Source organism: Rhinatrema bivittatum, chromosome 6, assembly GCF_901001135.1.
Source record: "Rhinatrema bivittatum chromosome 6, aRhiBiv1.1, whole genome shotgun sequence".
Lineage (NCBI taxonomy): Eukaryota > Metazoa > Chordata > Amphibia > Gymnophiona > Rhinatrematidae > Rhinatrema > Rhinatrema bivittatum.
The window spans coordinates 321,895,479-321,914,669 of record NC_042620.1 but is presented as its reverse complement, the minus strand read 5'-3'; the positions used below and the strand labels follow the sequence as shown (position 1 = coordinate 321,914,669).

Genomic DNA, 19,191 nt, shown 5'->3' with positions numbered 1-19,191 from the left:
TGCGCCACGCCGAGCTTCACTGTAAAATGCACCCCAGGAACAGCAGACAGGTAGGGAGCTCAACCTCTGCCGGCAGAAGACGATACATGGCATCAAAGTTTATGGTTTCTACAAGCCATTTCCTTCTCATTTGTTGCTACCTTTTTTTTTTTCGTTTTTTTCTTTTTAACTTCTATGTTTCTTCCACTTTTGTTTACCTTTCTCTGTTTTCATAGTTGTTATTCCTTGTTAACAATTTTCATTGTTATTAATGTTAAATGTATTTGACAAAGGTAACTTTTTTCCTACATCTCCTGTTTTAATGTAAACCGGTCTGATTTGCATATTATACAAGAATGTCGGTATATAAAAATTAAAAATAAATAAAATCATGAGTGTAATATACTGCCTGGGATAGAGGACACATGATACAAACCTTAACTTTTTTAGTTCATGGTATAGTTCAGTGATTTATGATAAAATGTTTCTTGCATATGAAGCAATGTGGATTTTCTGATTAGCAGTTTTTGAAAGCTGAAATTAATGAAAAGCATAGCAGGCCACCAGGAGAGAGCTCCTTACAAAACCCGTCATGGGGACAGAATTTTTTTTCTTCTTATTTTCCTCCTCTAAATCCTAGGTGCGTCTTATGGTCAGGTGCGTCTTATGGAACGAAAAATACGTTAATTTATATTAACTTGTTCAAGTCCTTTCATGATTTTGTAGACTTCTATCAATTCCCCCTCAGTTGTCTCTTCTCCAAGCTGAACAGCCCTAACTTCTTTAGCCTTTCCTCATAGGGCAGCCATTCCATGCCCCTTATCATTTTGGTCACCCATCTCTGCACTTTCTCCAGTGCAGCTATATCCTTTTTGAGTTGCGGTGACCAGAACTGCGCACAGTATTCTAGGTATGGTCTCACCATGGAGCGATACAGAGGCATTATGACATTTTCCGTTTTATTCACCATTTCCTTTCTAATAATTCCTAACATTCTGTTTGCTTTTTTGACTGCTGCAGCACACTGAGCCGACGATTTCAATGTGTTATCCACTATGACGCCTAGATCTCTTTCTTGGGTTGTAGCACCTAATATGGAACCTAACATCATGTAACTACAGCATGGGTTATTTTTCCCTATATGCATCACTTTGCACTTGTCCACGTTAAATTTCATCTGCTATTTGGAAGCTCACTCTTCCAGCATCACAAGGTCCTCCTGCAATTCATCACAATCCGCTTGAGATTTAACTACTCTGCTTAATTGTGTGTCATCCGCAAATCTGATCACCTCACTCGTTGTATCCCTTTCCTGTCCATATATTTAAATAATAGCTTATTACACTGTTTTTTTTCAATATATTAATCTGAATGCATGTAATGTTCCCTTCTTGCCGGCCAGTGATATAATGACATAATATCTGTTGATAGAGAAGAACCAAGAGGCCGGAGTGGGAGCCTCCAGTCCTTGAAGGCTATATATCTGCTGAGTTTTTGGATATCCACAATCAATATATAAAAGAGAGATTGCATATACTGGGGGCAGTGTATGCCAGTCTATCTTATGCATATTAATTATGGCTAACCCAACTAGTATACAGCCTTCGAGGACTGAAGGTTCCCTACCCCCATATTAGGCTGTCCAGTTCTACCCAGCTATTCCTATTTACTGTGTCATTGCCGATCCAGACAGTTTTGTAAATGCTGCATCATGTCCTAGCATTTTTTTCCCATTAACATTCAGATGCATTAATGAAAAAGGTTATGTTCCACATTTATCGACCTTTTACAGAGAACTAGCAGTGGGATAGCAATGTAGCCAGGTAAGGCTATCTGTGCAGAGCTTACCAGTTTCACGAGAGCTGTGATGCCTGAAGACCGATGCGGCATGTACTGATGGGTCAAAAAGTTGAGAGCAACAGTTACTAAATGTTCACGTTATCTATTTTTATTTCTATTTGATATTCCACTTTTTCCTAGGAAAGGGACAAGGCAGATTACAAAGAAAAACTTGACATAGTACATATGTCAGAGTGGAAGGTGGGGAGATGGGGGGCACCTGTGCTATTTGCCTATGGTTGGGTATTGTATTGTTATAGTATGAAGGACTTCACCATTTATTCTCTGATTGCCTGGGTTCTTCCCCAGAGTGAATAATTGAAATATGGATGGAATTGATAGGTAAAAATATTTGTCCATGTCTAGTTAGGTGATCCTCTATCATTCATTTTTAGTTAATCACTTAGTTTCTTTTTGATCAAATTTACAAACTCCTTGGTTTTGCACGCCCTGTTCGCATTCGGCCCGCACACTGGCTTGCTCACCTTTCCAACTCCAATGCAGGTCCCGGGTCAGCCTCTCCGGCAGCAGCTGCAAGCTCCTCCAGGCCCAGGCATCCTGCAGTGGCGGTCACTGGGCCTTCCTCAGCACACCAGGCTGCATGGCGGGGCTCAGCGTCCTCGGTAGGTCGGCCCCACCCCTAGGCACGCGCGCGGACCACCCAGTCCCTTATAGGGCCAGAGGTGAATCCTAGCTCCGTGGCGTGCCCTGATTGAACGAACTACAAAAGGCCTACACTTCCTTGCCTTGGCAATCGGGTTGACACCGTGTGTGTACTAGTTTGCCTCCATGTCTCACTTGTTCCATACTTGTTCCAGCATCTGTCTGTTCCTGCATTTCCCCAGGTAGTACCTCTTGGACTGACTCTCCGGTACTGACCTTTGTCTGCCTCCTTGACCACGTCTGACCTCTGGAACCTGACCCCTGCTTTGGCTGACTACTCTCGGACTGATCCTTGGAACTCCACCTCGGCTATCGTTGACCACGCCTCCTTGATTCTAGCCCTGCTGCTAGCCTTGTCATCACAGACACTGTACTGGCCTTCCTTGATCCCTCAGGCCTCCAGTCAAGACATTGACCGTGCACCCTTGATCCTGGTGGGCACACCTCTACACTTCCTATCTGGGAGACCTTGCGAGGCCCACCTAAGCCCAAGCGGCCCGGGTCCCCAAGGGCTCCACTCGGGGGGACCTCGGGCTTCAAGTGGTGAAGCTCCAGCTAGCCTCTTCCTCCTGTGCTCCACCACCTGGTGGCAGATGCTTCCTGGGCCCGACCAGGGAGCTGTTCCACACAGCTCCAGGACAAGGGTCCACCTCCAAGCACAACACTTGGAGGCAATGACTTAAGTGTTTGTTATACACAGCATTATACAACATTGAGTGATTAATTGAAAATGAAACGGTGAATGATGGAGGATCACCTAACTAGACCATGGACTGAAATGTAGTTATCTATAAACTCCGCCCATTTTTGCTTATAAAAATTCACATTTTTTTGTCTATTCTTTATTGAAGTTGAAAGCAAGTACACATTTTGACGATTCTAATTTCAAATAGTGTGCTATTGTTCCAGCTAAACTGAAACCACTGTGTTTTGTTCTCTCTGAATTCTTTAATAGCTTCAGCTTGAAAACTAAAGTCAGAATTTTTCCCTTTCAATAGATGGGGAACACTGAAGTTATCAATGTACAGCTATTTTCTGTTCTTGTAGGAATTCAACGTATTGTATGAAGGTGTCAATGTCTTTGATGGTGGCTGAGAATGAATTGGGCCTTTGCTACAACAGTCATATCCGATACCTGGTAAAAGCAGATGTCACTAAGAGAAAGGAGATATTCTGTCCAGACATAGAGGAATACAAAACACCAAATCAAGAGATGGACATCATATGGTACAAGGTAAGGTGACAGTTAAATGAAAGATTACAGAATCGGCCTTTTATTTCTTATCGATTCAGGCAATGAGGAAAGAAACCTCAAAGTATATTCTATTAGAATAGATGCCTATAAACGTTTTGGCAAAGTATTTTTGTCCCTATCTAAATCGACTTTATGCTTCGTGTGCTACACTGGCAGCATCATTAGACTTCTAGAATATATAGTTGCCATTCATTTTCAGTGTTCTTGTACTTTACTTGCACATCTCTGGTGCAGGTCTGCATTGATTTTGGAAAACACACCGCAACACTGACCTGACACACAATCATGCAAATGGTTGTCGATGTAAAAACATTCCAACTCCAGATTTCTTCATTATATATGCATGATTTTGGGCACAGTGAAAAGTTCCTAGCAGAAATGCTTGAATTCTGCTCACTACTTTGTGGAGACTGGGGTGAGTTTTTACATTGGAATATCACTTTTGCATGTAATACACCTCAATCAAATGTGCAGGTCCTACACACTCACATACCTTAGACCCTTCAGTAAAGGAACAGTGCATTGGTTCATTCCACAGATATCTTGGAAAACACATGGGACCATTTGCCTTTTTTTTTTTTTTTTTAGTTAGTTTGTGGAACAATTTTGAAAAATAGAAAATATCCACAAAGGACAATCCTTCAGGTTCAAAATAATTTGTGTCTGATAGAGTTTTGAAAGCAAAATCAGCTGTAGAAACTACATGCTCATTAGCAATTGGGAGTTAGGGGGGAACTTCCCATCTATTTCTTAAACAAGTGAAGATGACACTTGTAATAATGATAGGAGCATGAGTTCTGTTTCAGGTTCCAGTATTCTAGTACAATTTGGAGCCAAAATAGCTCATTAAAAATGCTTTGTTAATAAATGGTCTTAGTTCCAGAATAAACATTAACAGAGCAACTGCCTGTTGAAAAAAAAAATGCAATATCCAAGCATTGCTAGACCGAATGGTATTAGAATTCCTAAAATTCTCATGACTTTTCCTTGTGCTCTTGCCATCTCCCCATCATGTCTTTTTATGTCCAGCTGCTCACATTTCCATCAAATTAATAGTAAAGGAATACATAAAGTTTGAGATGTCTGAGGAGATACAGCAATGCACAATGAAGCGACAACATCAGGGCAGCGAACCATCATTATTTATTTTATTTATTTAGATTTTTATATTCCGCTTTTCAAAGTGTACATCAAAGCAGGTTACATTCAGGTACTGTAGGTATTTCCCTATCCCCACAGGGCTTACGATCTAATTTTGTACCTTAGGCAATGGAGGGTAAAGTGATTCACCCAAGGTCACAAGATTCCCAGAGGAGGCTCCCCGAGGTGTTAGGTCCCTTCGTGAGCCATCCTTTGGGTAAAGCAGGATGAGCGGGGGGAGGGGGCAGGGTTGGTTATCCCTGTCCTAACCAGGGATCCTGGTTCCCTCACCCCCTCTAGGTCTTTGCCTACCCTAGTGATCAGCCCCTTCCAGCCAGAAGCAGGGAAGTATTTTGTTTTATTCCCTTTAGTGTCTGTTTCTTTAAAAAAGAAAAAAGAGGAAGGAGTTTCAGTTCAGGCTGAAGCGGGCCTCCGATGCCTGAACGCATGGTGCTGCTGGGAGGCAGTCTGAGGTGAGCAGGGCCAGATTGCAGACCCCCTCAAAATAAAATTGTATTTTCCGTCAACTGTAATCTTTTTTCAGGTTTTCTGATCATTTGAGTTCAAAGGTTTGGAATTCTATTTCAACATCTTTACCAGTTTACATTTTTTTTACCCTAGATTAAAAATTGTGGTTTTATTCCCCTCAAATGTATCCATTTCTGAGGGAGTTTTGGCTAGAAAGTACAATTAGTGGTCCAGTTTGGTACACAATCCATGCAGGTGCCAATATCTCCTTACCCTCTCACAACTATCCCTCCACCATCCCTCCCTGTTCCCTCCCTACCACCCACCCCAACCTTTTAATTACCTTTGTGATTAACAGGGGATACTCGACATAGTCCTTTTGAGAGCTAAGAAATATTTTATTGGATAAATATATGGTTGCAGCAATCAACTTTACAAGATTAAATGTCTACATGTATTAATATAAACAAATTAACATTCTGCAAATTACAAACCATAACTATTCAACTGCCTGAACTCTGTGGGTAGCCATGCTCTTCTCTCTACACATGTTCACTCGCTGTAAGACATAACACAGTGTACTCCAGTAACATCATAACAGTGTTTTGGCCATTGAAGCCAGCACCGATCAATATAGGGGGGCTCAGCCATCAAAACTTGGCCCCATCCATCAAAACTTGGTCCTATTCACGGTTCTCTTATTTTGACTCCCGGTCTATAGAAGCATCATAGTCACTACCCAGCTGATGAAACATATTGCTCATAGGGTATGCTTTAACTGATCATCGAAGCATAATCTATTGATGACTCAAATCTTACAAAACCCAGTGTACCTTAGGGGACAGAAAATTAATCTCTTGTTTGTCCCTGCCTGTACAATTTCTCAAGGCACTTTTAGGTGTGCATCAGGCAAGGCCATTTCCACCAAAGCCCTCAACAGTAATACCACCTCACTTGCCATGAGCTCCACATCATTTCTGCTGTGGCCATAATGGTAACTCAAAGTTTCTTTTGCCTCCTGAAGATTATTATTAAATATGTCAAGACGCACATCTGACACATGAACCCCTATCAGGCCTGTATATATATATATATATATATATATATATATCTATATATACCAGGGCAATTTTCTTTTATAAGGTCATGAGTAATGCCGTAAGCTCCACTAGAAACCATAAACTTCTGCATCCACTTATTCAGATTTGTGTGGGTTTCTCTACTCAGTGGTGCAATTTCTCGTCATGCCAAACTCTCCACAGGATGATGATGGACCATACAATGTAGGCTATTGGGAATAATCAAGCAATAGAAATGCAATCATTCAAAATATTTTGTATAAACTCCATACTGTATGTTGACGTAATATTATTTCATCTCAAGTGGAGAATAATGGCTCAGGGGGGAAGCTTGTGACTTTTTCATCTGGAGCATCTGTGGGTCCCTCTGCAACCCATGATGGCCCATCCAGATTAATGATATACCACTAGCTGCCATGCCCAAGTGTTCTCCCAATGGCTTGACTAGAGTCCTCCTGTTGGCCCAGTGAATGAAAGAATGTCTGCAAATCCATATCTAGCAGGAGCCTGCAGCACCTGTGGTAGAGCAAGCATAACACATTAGCTGGGGTTTAGGTTGTACGTTTAACAAATAGGGAAGAACAAACCCATTATAATTAAAGTCTTATATATAATTTGTAGTGCTTGGACTACCATTTGCCAATGGATATGATTTGCTCAGGAGGTATCCATAAACCAGCTGCAGTTGACGCTGTTCCAGTATGGATTGAGTCGGTGCCATAGTCTGATACATCTAAACTCATTCTTGCCAAACATTTCTTCAGTATTTTGGAAAATTAGTACCTAGATAGGTCAACCATTATTGTGCACAAGAAGAAAAAGTCCCTGTATGGTCTCAGAGACCTGAATTCCCCCAACAGCAGTACTAGACCTGTGAGACACCTTAATACCACATGGTGTCCTCACGTGAGTCACTCGGTTTTGGACCCATAAATTAGTCACCATTCTATATTTCTCCAAAGAGACATCCCTTAATCATAGGCCAGATGAATCTAATGAGAAAGTTTGCTATTCTGGAAAGAATGTTAGAGAAAAGGCACATCAGAAACTTCTTAGGTGCTGTAACATATCTGATGGACTGTAGCTAATAGTCTATGCGAACACTCATGAGTAATAGGCCGGAGCTTATCTGATGTACAATCTCCCTTAGTAACCCAGCTGTGCATCCCCAGATGCATCAGTAAACAGTTTGATCTTGCTATTGTATATGGGAGGCATGGCCACAAGGCTAGACCATTAAAGGACTTCAAGAATGATTGCCATACTTCCCAATTGTTCTTGATAGCCCTCATCACTCTTATGAAATGATGTCACTCAGAGCACAGTACCTGCAATGGCTAACGCTAAGCAGCATATGAATACTTTGTCCATTGGGATTACTTTGCAGGGAAAACTCAAGATCCCGAACAGTGACTGCAGCTGTCTTAAGGCTGCCTTTATGGCCTGCCTCATGCCAAGCAATGCCTCTCATGGCTTTTCTAATTTATCCCAAGGAAGACTGAACAGTCTAACCTAAATGTTTAATTTGATGGCCACAAACACCATGGAAGGGGCAGAGCCATGCGCTAGCAGGATGCCAAATTAAGTTGTTACACTGACAATGTAACAACCAACAATGTGTTTGCAGTCGCAGTCCTTTCCAATAAATAAGAAGTCATTTATGTAATGTATAATGTTCTTGTTGTCTGTGACTTTCTCCACTACCCAGTGCACTTAAGGTGCTGAACCTTTCAAAATAAGCACAAGAAATGAAGCAACCCATGGGCATGCACTTGTCAAAATAATTCCTTCTGAATGAGAAATCCAGAAGAGGTAATGACTGCAGATGAACTGGCAGCAGGTGGCAGGCAGATTCAATGTCTCCTGTCAATCTCAAATCTCCTGATGATACCTACTGCCTGATAGAGATGTGAATCGTGTGCCCGATTGCCTTAACGATCGAGTTCGGCTGCAGGGAGAAAAAAATCTGATAGCTGGAGATATGAATCGGAATCGGTTCCGATTCACATCGTTAATTTTTTTTTAGTGAGGCCTGACCCTTTAAAATTGACCCCTTACCTTCCCCCACCCCCCTTACCTCCCCCCCAAAATTTTTTACGAGTACCTGGTGGTCCAGTGGGGGCAAGGGGACAAGTGGGGGCAGTGGGGGCAAGAGGACCGATCTCCCGCTCTCGGGCCATCGGCGCCATTTTGGCTGCCACTCAAAAATGGCGCCGATGGCCCGATTAAAAAAAAACCCACCCGACCCTTTAAAGATGACCCCTTAGCTTCTCCCACCCTCCCGATCCCCCCAAAACATTTTTTAAATTACCTGGTGCTCTAGTGGTGGTCCCGGAAGCGATCTCCCGTTCTCGGGCGGTCAGCTGCCAATCATAAAGATGGTGCCGATGGCCCTTTGCCCTTACCATGTGACAGGGTATCCGTGTCATTGGCCAGCCCCTGTCACATGGTAGGAGAAATGGATGGCCGGTGCCATCTTTATGATGGCGGTGGCCATCTTTAAAGATGGCGCCAGCCAGCTAGTGCTCCTACGATGTGACAGGGGTCGGCCAATGGCATGGATACCCTGTCACAAGGTAAGGGCAAAGGGCCATCGGCGCCATCTTTATGATTGGCAGCCTACAGCCTGAGAACGGGAGATCGCTCCCGGGACCACCACTAGAGCACCAGGTAATTTAAAAATGTTTTGGGGGGATCGGGATGGTGGGAGAAGCTAAGGGGTCATCTTTAAAGGGTCGGGTGGGGTTTTTTTTAATTGGGCCATCAGGGCCATTTTTGAGTGGCAGCCAAAATGGCGCCGATGGCCCGAGAGCGGGAGATCGGTCCTCTTGCCCCCACTGCCCCCACTTGTCCCCTTGCCCCCACTGGACCACCAGGTACTCGTAAAAAATTTTGGGGGGGAGGTAAGGGGGGTGGGGGAAGGTAAGGGGTCAATTTTAAAGGGTCAGGCCTCACTAAAAAAAAATTAACGATGTGGCACTGATGTTATCGGTCCAGTTGCCTGCCTGGCAACTGGAAAGATTGCAAAACTCAGGCCACAGGACAGAAGATAGGATGGATAATAACAAGCAAGCAAGCACACACCTTAAGTTAGCTGGCACAGCAGTGCTATAGTACTAGTAAGAGACTACTACAGAGTACAGACTACTACTAGTAGTTATTTTTTAAACTTTACTTAGCTACCAAAAACACAATATGTGTGTTACTCCCACCACCAGATCAACAAATGATTGATTAGCAAGCAAATCAGAATACTTTTTCTTGAACTTTCTGGACTGAGCAGTCTGGCTATAGATACACTGGAAATACACTAGGGCAATAATCAGGCATCTCACTCACAGAGAGAGAGAGAGAGAGAGTAAAGCGACTACCTGGCTGCTACTGCTAGCCTACCACAAGTGTATCCCACAGGCAGCCCTGCAGATAAAAATGCAGAAGGGGTTCGGCTCTTCACTTGAATTTATAGAAATATAAATCAAGTGGTTTTACTGTGTGGTTATTGGTTAGCTATTAACTAATTAAATGGTACTACCACTAGTGTTGAAAATAAAATCAACTCCAGTCTAGTACGCAACTAACAGAGATGTTACTGAACTGTGTAGCAGCAGCACTCACTCATTGAGATCAGATCACCAGTCTGCCTCTGCACTTCAATGCACACATGCACACAGCAAAATAGGGATGTGAATCGTTTTTTGATGATTTAAAAAATTATCCGATATTTTTTAAATCATCAAAAATCGTTAGAGTGCATGATACAATATAAATTTTCCTGATTTATCGTGAAAAATCGTTACTCCCATTAGTGTCCATTAACGGGAGGTATTTGGGGGGAGGGCGGGAAAACCGGCATACCAAAACAACCCCTAAACCCACCCCGACCCTATGAAACGAATCCCTTACCTTCCCCCACCCTCCCGGACACCCCCAAAACTTTTTACGAGTACCTGGTGGTCCAGTGGGGGCGCGGGGACCGATCTCCCGCTCTCTGGCCATCGGTGCCATTTTGGCTGCCACTCAAAAATGGCACCGATGGCCAGATTAAAAAAAACCCCACCCGACTCTTTAAAAATGACCCCTTAGCTTCCCCCACCCTCCTGATCCCCCCAAAACATTTTAAAATTACCTGGTGGTACAGTGGTGGTCCCGGGAGCAATCTCCCGTTCTCGGGCCGTCGGCTGCCACTCATAAAGATGGCACCGATGGCCCTTTGCCCTTACCATGTGACAGGGTATCCGTGCCATTGGCCGGCCCCTGTCACATGGTAGGAGCACTGGCTGGCCGACGCCATCTTTAAAGATGGCCGGCGCCATCTTTGAGTGGCCATCTTTAAAGATGGTCATCGGCGCCATTTTTGAGTGACAGCCAAAATGGCGCCGATGGCCCAAGAGCGGGAGATCAGTCCCCACGCCCCCACTGGACCACCAGGTACTCGTAAAACGTTTTGGGGGTTCGGGAGGGTGGGGGAAGGTAAGGGGTCAATTTTAAAGGGACGGGCCTCACTAAAAAAAAATTAACGATGTGAATCGGAACCGATTCCGATTCACATCTCCACCGATCAGATTTTTTTCTCCCTCTAGCCGAACCCGATCATTAAGATGATTGGGCACACGATTCACATCCCTACAGCAAAATAGTACAGAGACAGTTTCTATTAATGCTCAAGTTGGCTGCAAATAGATACACACTCACGGTTAGTGAAAGTGGTCAGATAGCACTCGCTGAGTCACCGTTACCGCCAGTGAGACACTGAATAAAACCAGTATTGTACTGCACTGTGTCTGCCTGCTTGGATTGCCTGCCAGCCAGACACAGTCAAAGCCACAAGTGCAACACTAATATCATTAAAAAGACGTCACTCACTAATGTGATGTGTGTATCTTCTTGATACTGTACAAGATAAGCACTTCAGTTACTGCTCAAGTCCTCTTACTGCTCTTTAAATGTTTTATTAAATTTGAAAATTTGGCACTGATGATGTTATTGGTCCAGATGCTTCAGACCAGTGGCAACTTGACAGATTATAGAGCCCAGGCCACAGGACAGGGTCTAGGATATAATAATAATAAGTTAGAAAGATACTGTGCGGCTACTAGTGACTAGCTACATTAGCACCTCCAATCCAGCCCACTAATGCCTGAAAGATATTAACTCTGTAGCACTCACTCACTGAGATCACAGATCAGAAATCAGTATTGCATGCACTAAGAACATAAGAAATTGCCATGCTGGGTCAAACCAAGGGTCCATCAATCCCAACATCCTGTTTCAACAGAGACCAACCCAGGCCACAAGGACCTGGCAATCACCAGAACACCAAGAAGATCCCATGCTACCCATGCAATTAATAGCAGTGGCTATTCTCGAAGTAAACTTGATTAATAGCAGTTAATGGACTTCTCCAAGAATGAATCCAAACCTTTTTTGAACCCAGCTACACTAACTGCACTAACCACTCCGATTAGACTTAAATGTGCTACTTGCTAACTTCATGGAATGCCCCTAGTCCTTCTATTATCCAAAAGTGTAAATAAATGATTCATATCTACTCATTCAAGACCTGTCATGATCTTAAAGACCTCTATCATATCCCCCCTCAGCCGTCTCTTCTCCAAGCTGAACAACCCTAACCTCTTCAGCCTTTCCTCATAGGGGAGCGGTTCCATCCCCTTAATCATATTGCTTGCTCTTCTCTGTACCTTCTCCATTGCAACTATATCTTTTTTGAGATGCGGTGACCAGAATTGTACACAGTATTCAAGGTGCGGTCTCACCATGGAGTGATACAGAGGCATTATGACATTTTCTGTTTTATTAACCATTCATAGAAACATAGAAACATAGAAATGACGGCAGAAGAAGACCAAATGGCCCATCTAGTCTGCCCAGCAAGCTTCACACATATTTTCTCTCATACTTATCTGTTTCTCTTAGCTCTTGGTTCTATTTCCCTTCCATCCCCACCTTTAATGTAGAGAGCAGTGATGGAGCTGCATCCAAGTGAAATATCTAGCTTGATTAGTTTGGGGTAGTAGCCGCCGCAATAAGCAAGCTGCACCCATGCTTATTTGTTTTACCCAGACTATGTTATTAGCCCTTATTGGTTGTTTTTCTTCTCCCCTGCCGTTGAAGCAGGGAGCTATGCTGGATATGCGTGACGTATAAGTCTTCTCCCATGCCGTTGAAGCAGAGAGCCATGCTGGATGTGCATCGAAAGTGAAGTATCAGGCCCATTTGGTTTGGGGTAGTAACCGCCGTAACAAGCCAGCTACTCCCCGCTTTGTGAGTGCGAACCCTCTTTTCTTCTCCCCTGCCGTTGAATCAGAGAACTATGCTGTATATGCATTGAAAGTGAAGTATCAGGCTTATTTGATTTGGGGTAGTAACCGCCGTAACAAGCCAGCTACTCCCCTCTTTGTGAGTGTGAATCCTTTTTTTCCACATTTCCTCTTGCTGTTGAAGCTTAGAGCGATGTTGGAGTCAAGCCTGTGTATGTTTATTTAATAAGGGTATTGACTCCAGGCAGTAGCCATCATTCTGGCAAGTCACCCACTCTTCATTGGCAGCCTCTTGACTTTATGGATCCACAGTGTTTATCCCACGCCCCTTTGAAGTCCTTCACAGTTCTGGTCTTCACCACATCCTCCGGAAGGGCATTCCAGGCATCCACCACCCTCTCCGTGAAGAAATACTTCCTGACATTGGTTCTGAATCTTCCTCCCTGGAGCTTCAAATCGTGACCCCTGGTTCTGCTGATTTTTTTCCTTAGGAAAAGGTTTGTCGTTGTCTTTTGATCATTAACACCTTTCAAGTATCTGAAAGTCTGTATCATATCACCTCTGCTCCTCCTTTCCTCTAGGGTGTACATATTTAGATTCTTCAATCTCTCCTCGTACGTCATCCGATGAAGATCCTCCACCTTCCTGGTCGCCCTTCTCTGTACCGCCTCCATCTTGTCTTTGTCTTTTTGAAGGTACGGTCTCCAGAACTGAACACAGTACTCCAGGTGAGGCCTCACCAAGGACCTGTACAAGGGAATAATCACTTCCCTTTTCTTACTCGATATTCCTCTCTCTATGCAGCCCAGCATTCTTCTGGCTTTAGCTATCGCCTTGTCGCATTGTTTCGCCGACTTCAGATCATTAGACACCATCACCCCAAGGTCCCTCTCCTGCTCCGTGCACATCAGCCTTTCCCCCCCCATTGAATACAGTTCATTTGGATTTCCACTCCCCATATGCATGACTTTGCACTTCTTGGCATTGAATCTCAGCTGCCATATCTTCGACCACTCTTCCAGTTTCCTTAGATCCCATCTCATTCTCTCCACTCCTTCCGGCGTGTCCACTCTGTTGCAGATCTTAGTGTCATCCGCAAAAAGACAAACCTTACCTTCTATCCCGTCCGCAATGTCGCTCACAAAGATATTGAACAGGACCGGTCCCAACACCGATCCTTGCGGTACACCACTTAAAACCGCTCTCTCTTCAGAGAAGGTTCCATTTACCATCACACATTGTCTTCTGTCCGTCAACCAATTTGCAATCCAGGTCACCACCTCGGCACTCACTCCCAAGCTTCTCGTTTTATTCACCAGTCTCCTGTGCGGAACCGTATCAAAAGCTTTGCTGAAATCCAAGTATATGATATCGAGCGCTCTTCCTCTATCCAATTCCTTGGTTACCCAGTCAAAAAAGTCAATCAGATTTGTCTGACAGGATCTTCCTCTGGTGAATCCATGCTGCCTCTGGTCCATCAATTCTCCGGACTGTAGATAGTTCACTATTCTCTCTTTCAACAGTGACTCCATTACTTTTCCCACCACTGAAGTGAGGCTAACCGGTCTGTAGTTACCAGCCTCCTCTCTGTTCCCACTCTTGTGAAGCGGGACCACCACCGCTCTTCTCCAATCACTCGGCACCACTCCCGTTTCTAGGGATCTATTGAACAGGTCGCACAGCGGTCCCGCCAGCACATCTCTGAGCTCCCTCAATATCCTTGGATGAATCCCATCAGGCCCCATGGCTTTGTCCACTTTCAGATTCTTTAGCTCTTCCCATACATTATCTACTGTAAATGGATTTTCCTCTGTTCCGCTTCCCTCCAGTTTCTTGTTGTGTAGAGATGGTCCTTCTCCAGGGTCTTCTTTAGTGAACACAGAGCTGAAGTATTCGTTTAATATTTCTGCCATTTCTTCGTCTCCCTCCACACATTGATCATTTCCACCTTTCAATTTCACTATACCACTTTGGACCTTTCTCTTTTCGCTGATGTATCTGAAAAATGTTTTGTCACCATATTTTATCTCCTTGGCAATCCTCTCTTCTGCTTGACTTTTTGCCAACTTGATTAATTTCTTTGTCTCCCTCAGTTGATACAAATATTCTTCTTTGTGCTCCTTCCTTTGGGATCTTTTGTATTTCTTGTATGCAGTTCTTTTAGCTTTAATTTTGTCAGCCACCTCCTTTGAGAACCAGATAGGTTTCATTTTTCTTTTGCTTTTCTTTACATTTCTAACATATAGAGCAGTTGCCTTGGCGATTGCTCCTTTTAGATTGGTCCACTGTTGATCCACATCTTTCTCATTTTCCCATCCATTTAGTTCTTCCTCTAGGTACTTCCCCATTTCCTCAAAGTCTGTGTTTTTGAACTGAATAATTCCTAACATTCTGTTTGCTTTTTTGACTGCTGCAGCACACTAAGCCAAAAATTTTAAAGTATTATCCACTATGAATCCTAGATCTTTTTCCTGGGTAGTAGCTCCTAATAAGGAACCTAACATTGTGTAACTACAGCAAGGGTTTTTTTCCCTGTATGCAACACCTTGCACTTGTCCACATTAAATTTCATCTGCCATTTGAATGCCCTATCTTCCAGTCTTGCAAGATCCTTCTGTAATGTGTATTGAAAAGCACCGGTCGAAGTACAGATCCCTCAGGCACTCCACTGTTTACCCTTTTCCATTTAGAATATTGACCATTTAATCCTATTCTCTGTTTTCTGTCTTTTAACCAGTTTGTAATCCACGAAAGGACATCGCCTCCTATCCCATGACTATTTAGTTTTCTTAGAAGCCTCTCATGAAAATCCTTCTGAAAATCCAAATACACTACACTACAAATACACTACATCTACTGGTTCACTTTTATCCAAATGTTTATTAACACCTTAAAAAAAATGAAGCAGATTTGTTAGGCAAGACTTCCCTTGGGTAAATCCATGTTGACTGTGTTCCATTAAACCATGTCTTTCTATGTTCTCTACGATTTTGATCTTGAGAATAGTTTCCACTATTTTTCCCGGCACTGAAGTTAGGCTCACTGGTCTATAGTTACCTGGATCGCCCCGGAGCCCTTTTTAAATATTGGGGTTACATTGGCCACCTTCCAGTCTTCAGGTACAGTGGATGATTTTAATGATAGGTTACAAATTTTAACTAATATATCAGAAATTTCATTTTTTAATTCCTTCAGTACCCTAGGATGCATACTATCTGGTCCAGGTGATTTGCTACTCTTTAGTTTGTCAATCTGGCCTACTACATCTTCCAGGTTCACAGTGATTTGGTTCAGTTCGTCTGATTCATCACCCTTGAAATCCAGCTCCACCTTCCTTACAAGTGCCTTCCTTACAAGCACTAGTGGTGTGGCACTGGTGGCCACACCACTAGTGTGGCCACCAGTGCCACACCACTGTGCAGTACGAACAGAATTTACTGAGCACTAATCGTTGTTAATGCACACTAATACAGAGTTACTGGGCACTAACGGGAATTACTGGATAGCACTAACAGAATTACTGGATAGCACTAACAGAACATACTGCACACTAACAGTTGGTAGTGCGCGGTATCTCTGTATTACTGCACACTAATGGCAATTACTGTGCAGTACCTACTAATGAAACATACTACACACTATCAGTTGTTAGTGCACAGTAATACAGAGTTACGCGCTAATGGGATTTACTGCGCAGTACGCAGTAACTAGAAATACTGTGCAGTAATATTGAGTTACTGCACAGTAAGTCCCATTAGTGCATAGTAACGTGAAATACCATTTTCTATGAAATGGGGTGGGAGATTTGTTTCATTTTTTGGGATACCTGAAAAAAAGACAATTTTGTTGCTATTTCAATTTCATTAAAAAGTAAATGCACGTCTCTAGTGATGTATGTGATTCCCTGAGCTGTATGCCTTGGGAGTTTTGATGCATTTGTGCTAATTATGATTCCCTGCACTGTACATCGTTGGGGTCTTGCTGTAACACTGCCTAGCAGCCATGACCCTGATACTACACCTTGGATTCCATGCTGCCACTCTACTTTGCTCTCGTGCCCCTGATACTACATTTGGGGGTTTTGCTGATACTCTGTCTAGCAGCCATGCAGCTGATTTCCCACCTTGGGATCTTGCTGCCATTCTCCTGATGAACTATATTGGTCTTGCTTCCAGGCAGCCTGACTGCCATACCCCAGAGTCTACATCTTGGGGAGTCTTCTGCCTTGCTGCTTTATCCCATTTTTTGCACCTTGGGGGGTCCCTCTGCCTTGCTGATATATTTCTTCTGCTATACCTTGGATTTTTTTCTGCCACATAGCCTTGTTGCCAATCTGCAGTGCTGCCAAAGCCCAGACTCTAGACCTTGGGGTGTTCTTGTCACTGTGGGTAGCAGCGTTGCTGTCTTCATGCTACTCTTAGTGCTATTGTGCTGTGTCCCTTTATCAGTCTGAGTTTTGCCAGCTTTTTTGCTTTGCCTATGCCTTAGGATGTTCATGACACTCTTGGTACCACTTTGCCCTTCTTGTGCTGCCCGAGGGATTCATTCCACTTTATTATTGCCCTTATTTGAAGCTTTATGGTATTCTTGACATTCTTGATGCTGCTATGCCACACATGGTTCACAGAATCTCATGAATGGGATACAACAATACCGGCCTACAACTTGTTAAGGAAGGACAGAGAGGATAGAAAAGGGGGAGGTGTGGCTCTTTATGTCAGAAACAACATCCAAGCATCTGAGCTGCAAGGTAGTTGGGGTAAGGAAGAAGCTCTATGGGTCGACCTAAAAAAAGATGACGGAGCGTCCATTTATATTGGAGTGGTTTACAGGCCTCCAAACCAAAAGGAAGAGCTGGACAGAGATCTGGTTGAAGACATCCATAAGATAGGTAAGAAGGGAGAAGTGGTGATCGTGGGTGACTTTAATATGCCAGATGTAGACTGGAAAATCCCATCTGCAGAACTAAAAATAGTAGAGCAATAGTGGATGCCATGCAAGTATCTTTGTTCAAACAAATGGTGTTGGAACCCACGAGAGAAGGAGCAATACTCGACTTAGTGCTCACTAATGCAGATAAGGTCTCTGATGTCCAGGTGGGCGCCCACCTCAGCAGCAGTGATCATCAAACGGTATGGTTTAATATCACTAAAAGAATTGGGAAAAGAACCACAAAGACCCGAGTTTTACAGTTCAAAAACACAGACTTTGAGGAAATGGGGAAGTACCTGGAGGAAGAACTTAAAGGATGGGAGAACGAGAGAGATGTGGATCAGCAGTGGACCAATCTAAAAGGAGCAATCACCAAGGCAACTGCTCTATATGTTAGAAATGTAAAGAAAAGCAAAAGAAAATTGAAACCTATCTGGTTCTCAAAGGAGGTGGCTGACAAAATTAAAGCTAAAAGAACAGCATTCAAGAAATATAAAAGATCCCAAAGGGAGGAGCACAAAGAAGAATATTTGTATCAACTGAGGGAGACAAAGAAATTAATCAAGTTGGCAAAAAGTCAAGCAGAAGAGAGGATTGCCAGGGAGATAAAAAAATGGTGACAAAACATTTTTCACATACATCAGCGAAAAGAGAAAGGTCCAAAGTGGTATAGTGAAATTGAAAGGTGGTAATGATCAATGTGTGGAGAGAGACGAAGAAATGGCAGAAATATTAAACGAATACTTCAGCTCTGTGTTCACTAAAGAAGACCCTGGAGAAGGACCATCTCTACACAACAAGAAACTGGAGGGAAGTGGAATAGATGAAAATCCTTTTATAGTAGAAAATGTGTGGGAAGAGCTAAAGAACCTGAAAGTGGACAAAGCCATGGGGCCTGATGGGATTCATCCAAGGATATTGAGGGAGCTCAAAGATGTTCTGGCAGGTCCGCTGTGTGACCTGTTCAATAGATCCCTAGAAAATGGGAGTGGTGCCGAGTGATTGGAGAAGAGCGGTGGTGGTCCTGCTTCACAAGAGTGGGAACAGGGAGGAGGCTGGCAACTACAGACCGGTTAGCCTCACTTCGGTGGTGGGAAAAGTAATGGAGTCACTGCTGAAAGAGAGAATAGTGAACTATCTACAGTCCGGAGAATTGATGGACCAGAGGCAACATGGATTCACCAGGAGAAGAACCTGTCAGACAAATCTGATTGACTTTTTTGACTGGGTAACCAAGGAATTGGATCAAGGAAGAGCACTCGATGTCATATACTTGGATTTCAGCAAAGCTTTTGATACGGTTCCTCACAGGAGACTGGTGAATAAAACGAGAAGCTTAGGAGTGAGTGCCGAGGTGGTGACCTGGATTGCAAATTGGTTGACAGACAGAAGTCAATGTGTGATGGTAAATGGAACCTTCTCTGAAGAGAGAGCGGTTTTAAGTGGTGTACCGCAAGGATCGGTGTTGGGACCGGTCCTGTTCAATATATTTGTGAGCGACATTGCGGACGGGTTAGAAGGTAAGGTTTGTCTTTTTGCGGATGACACTAAGATCTGC

The 19,191-nt window shown here is 43.5% G+C and overlaps 1 protein-coding gene across 1 annotated transcript in view; it reads left to right on the top strand.

Annotated features, from left to right (window-relative positions):
* Positions 1-19,191, top strand: part of IL1RAPL2 (interleukin 1 receptor accessory protein like 2) — an 842,791-nt gene that overhangs the window by 44,323 nt on the left and 779,277 nt on the right. Inside the window, exon 2 of the mRNA XM_029607582.1 lies at positions 3,529-3,715. Within this exon, the coding sequence (XP_029463442.1) occupies positions 3,529-3,715 (187 nt within the window). The remainder of the gene's footprint in view (positions 1-3,528; positions 3,716-19,191) is intronic.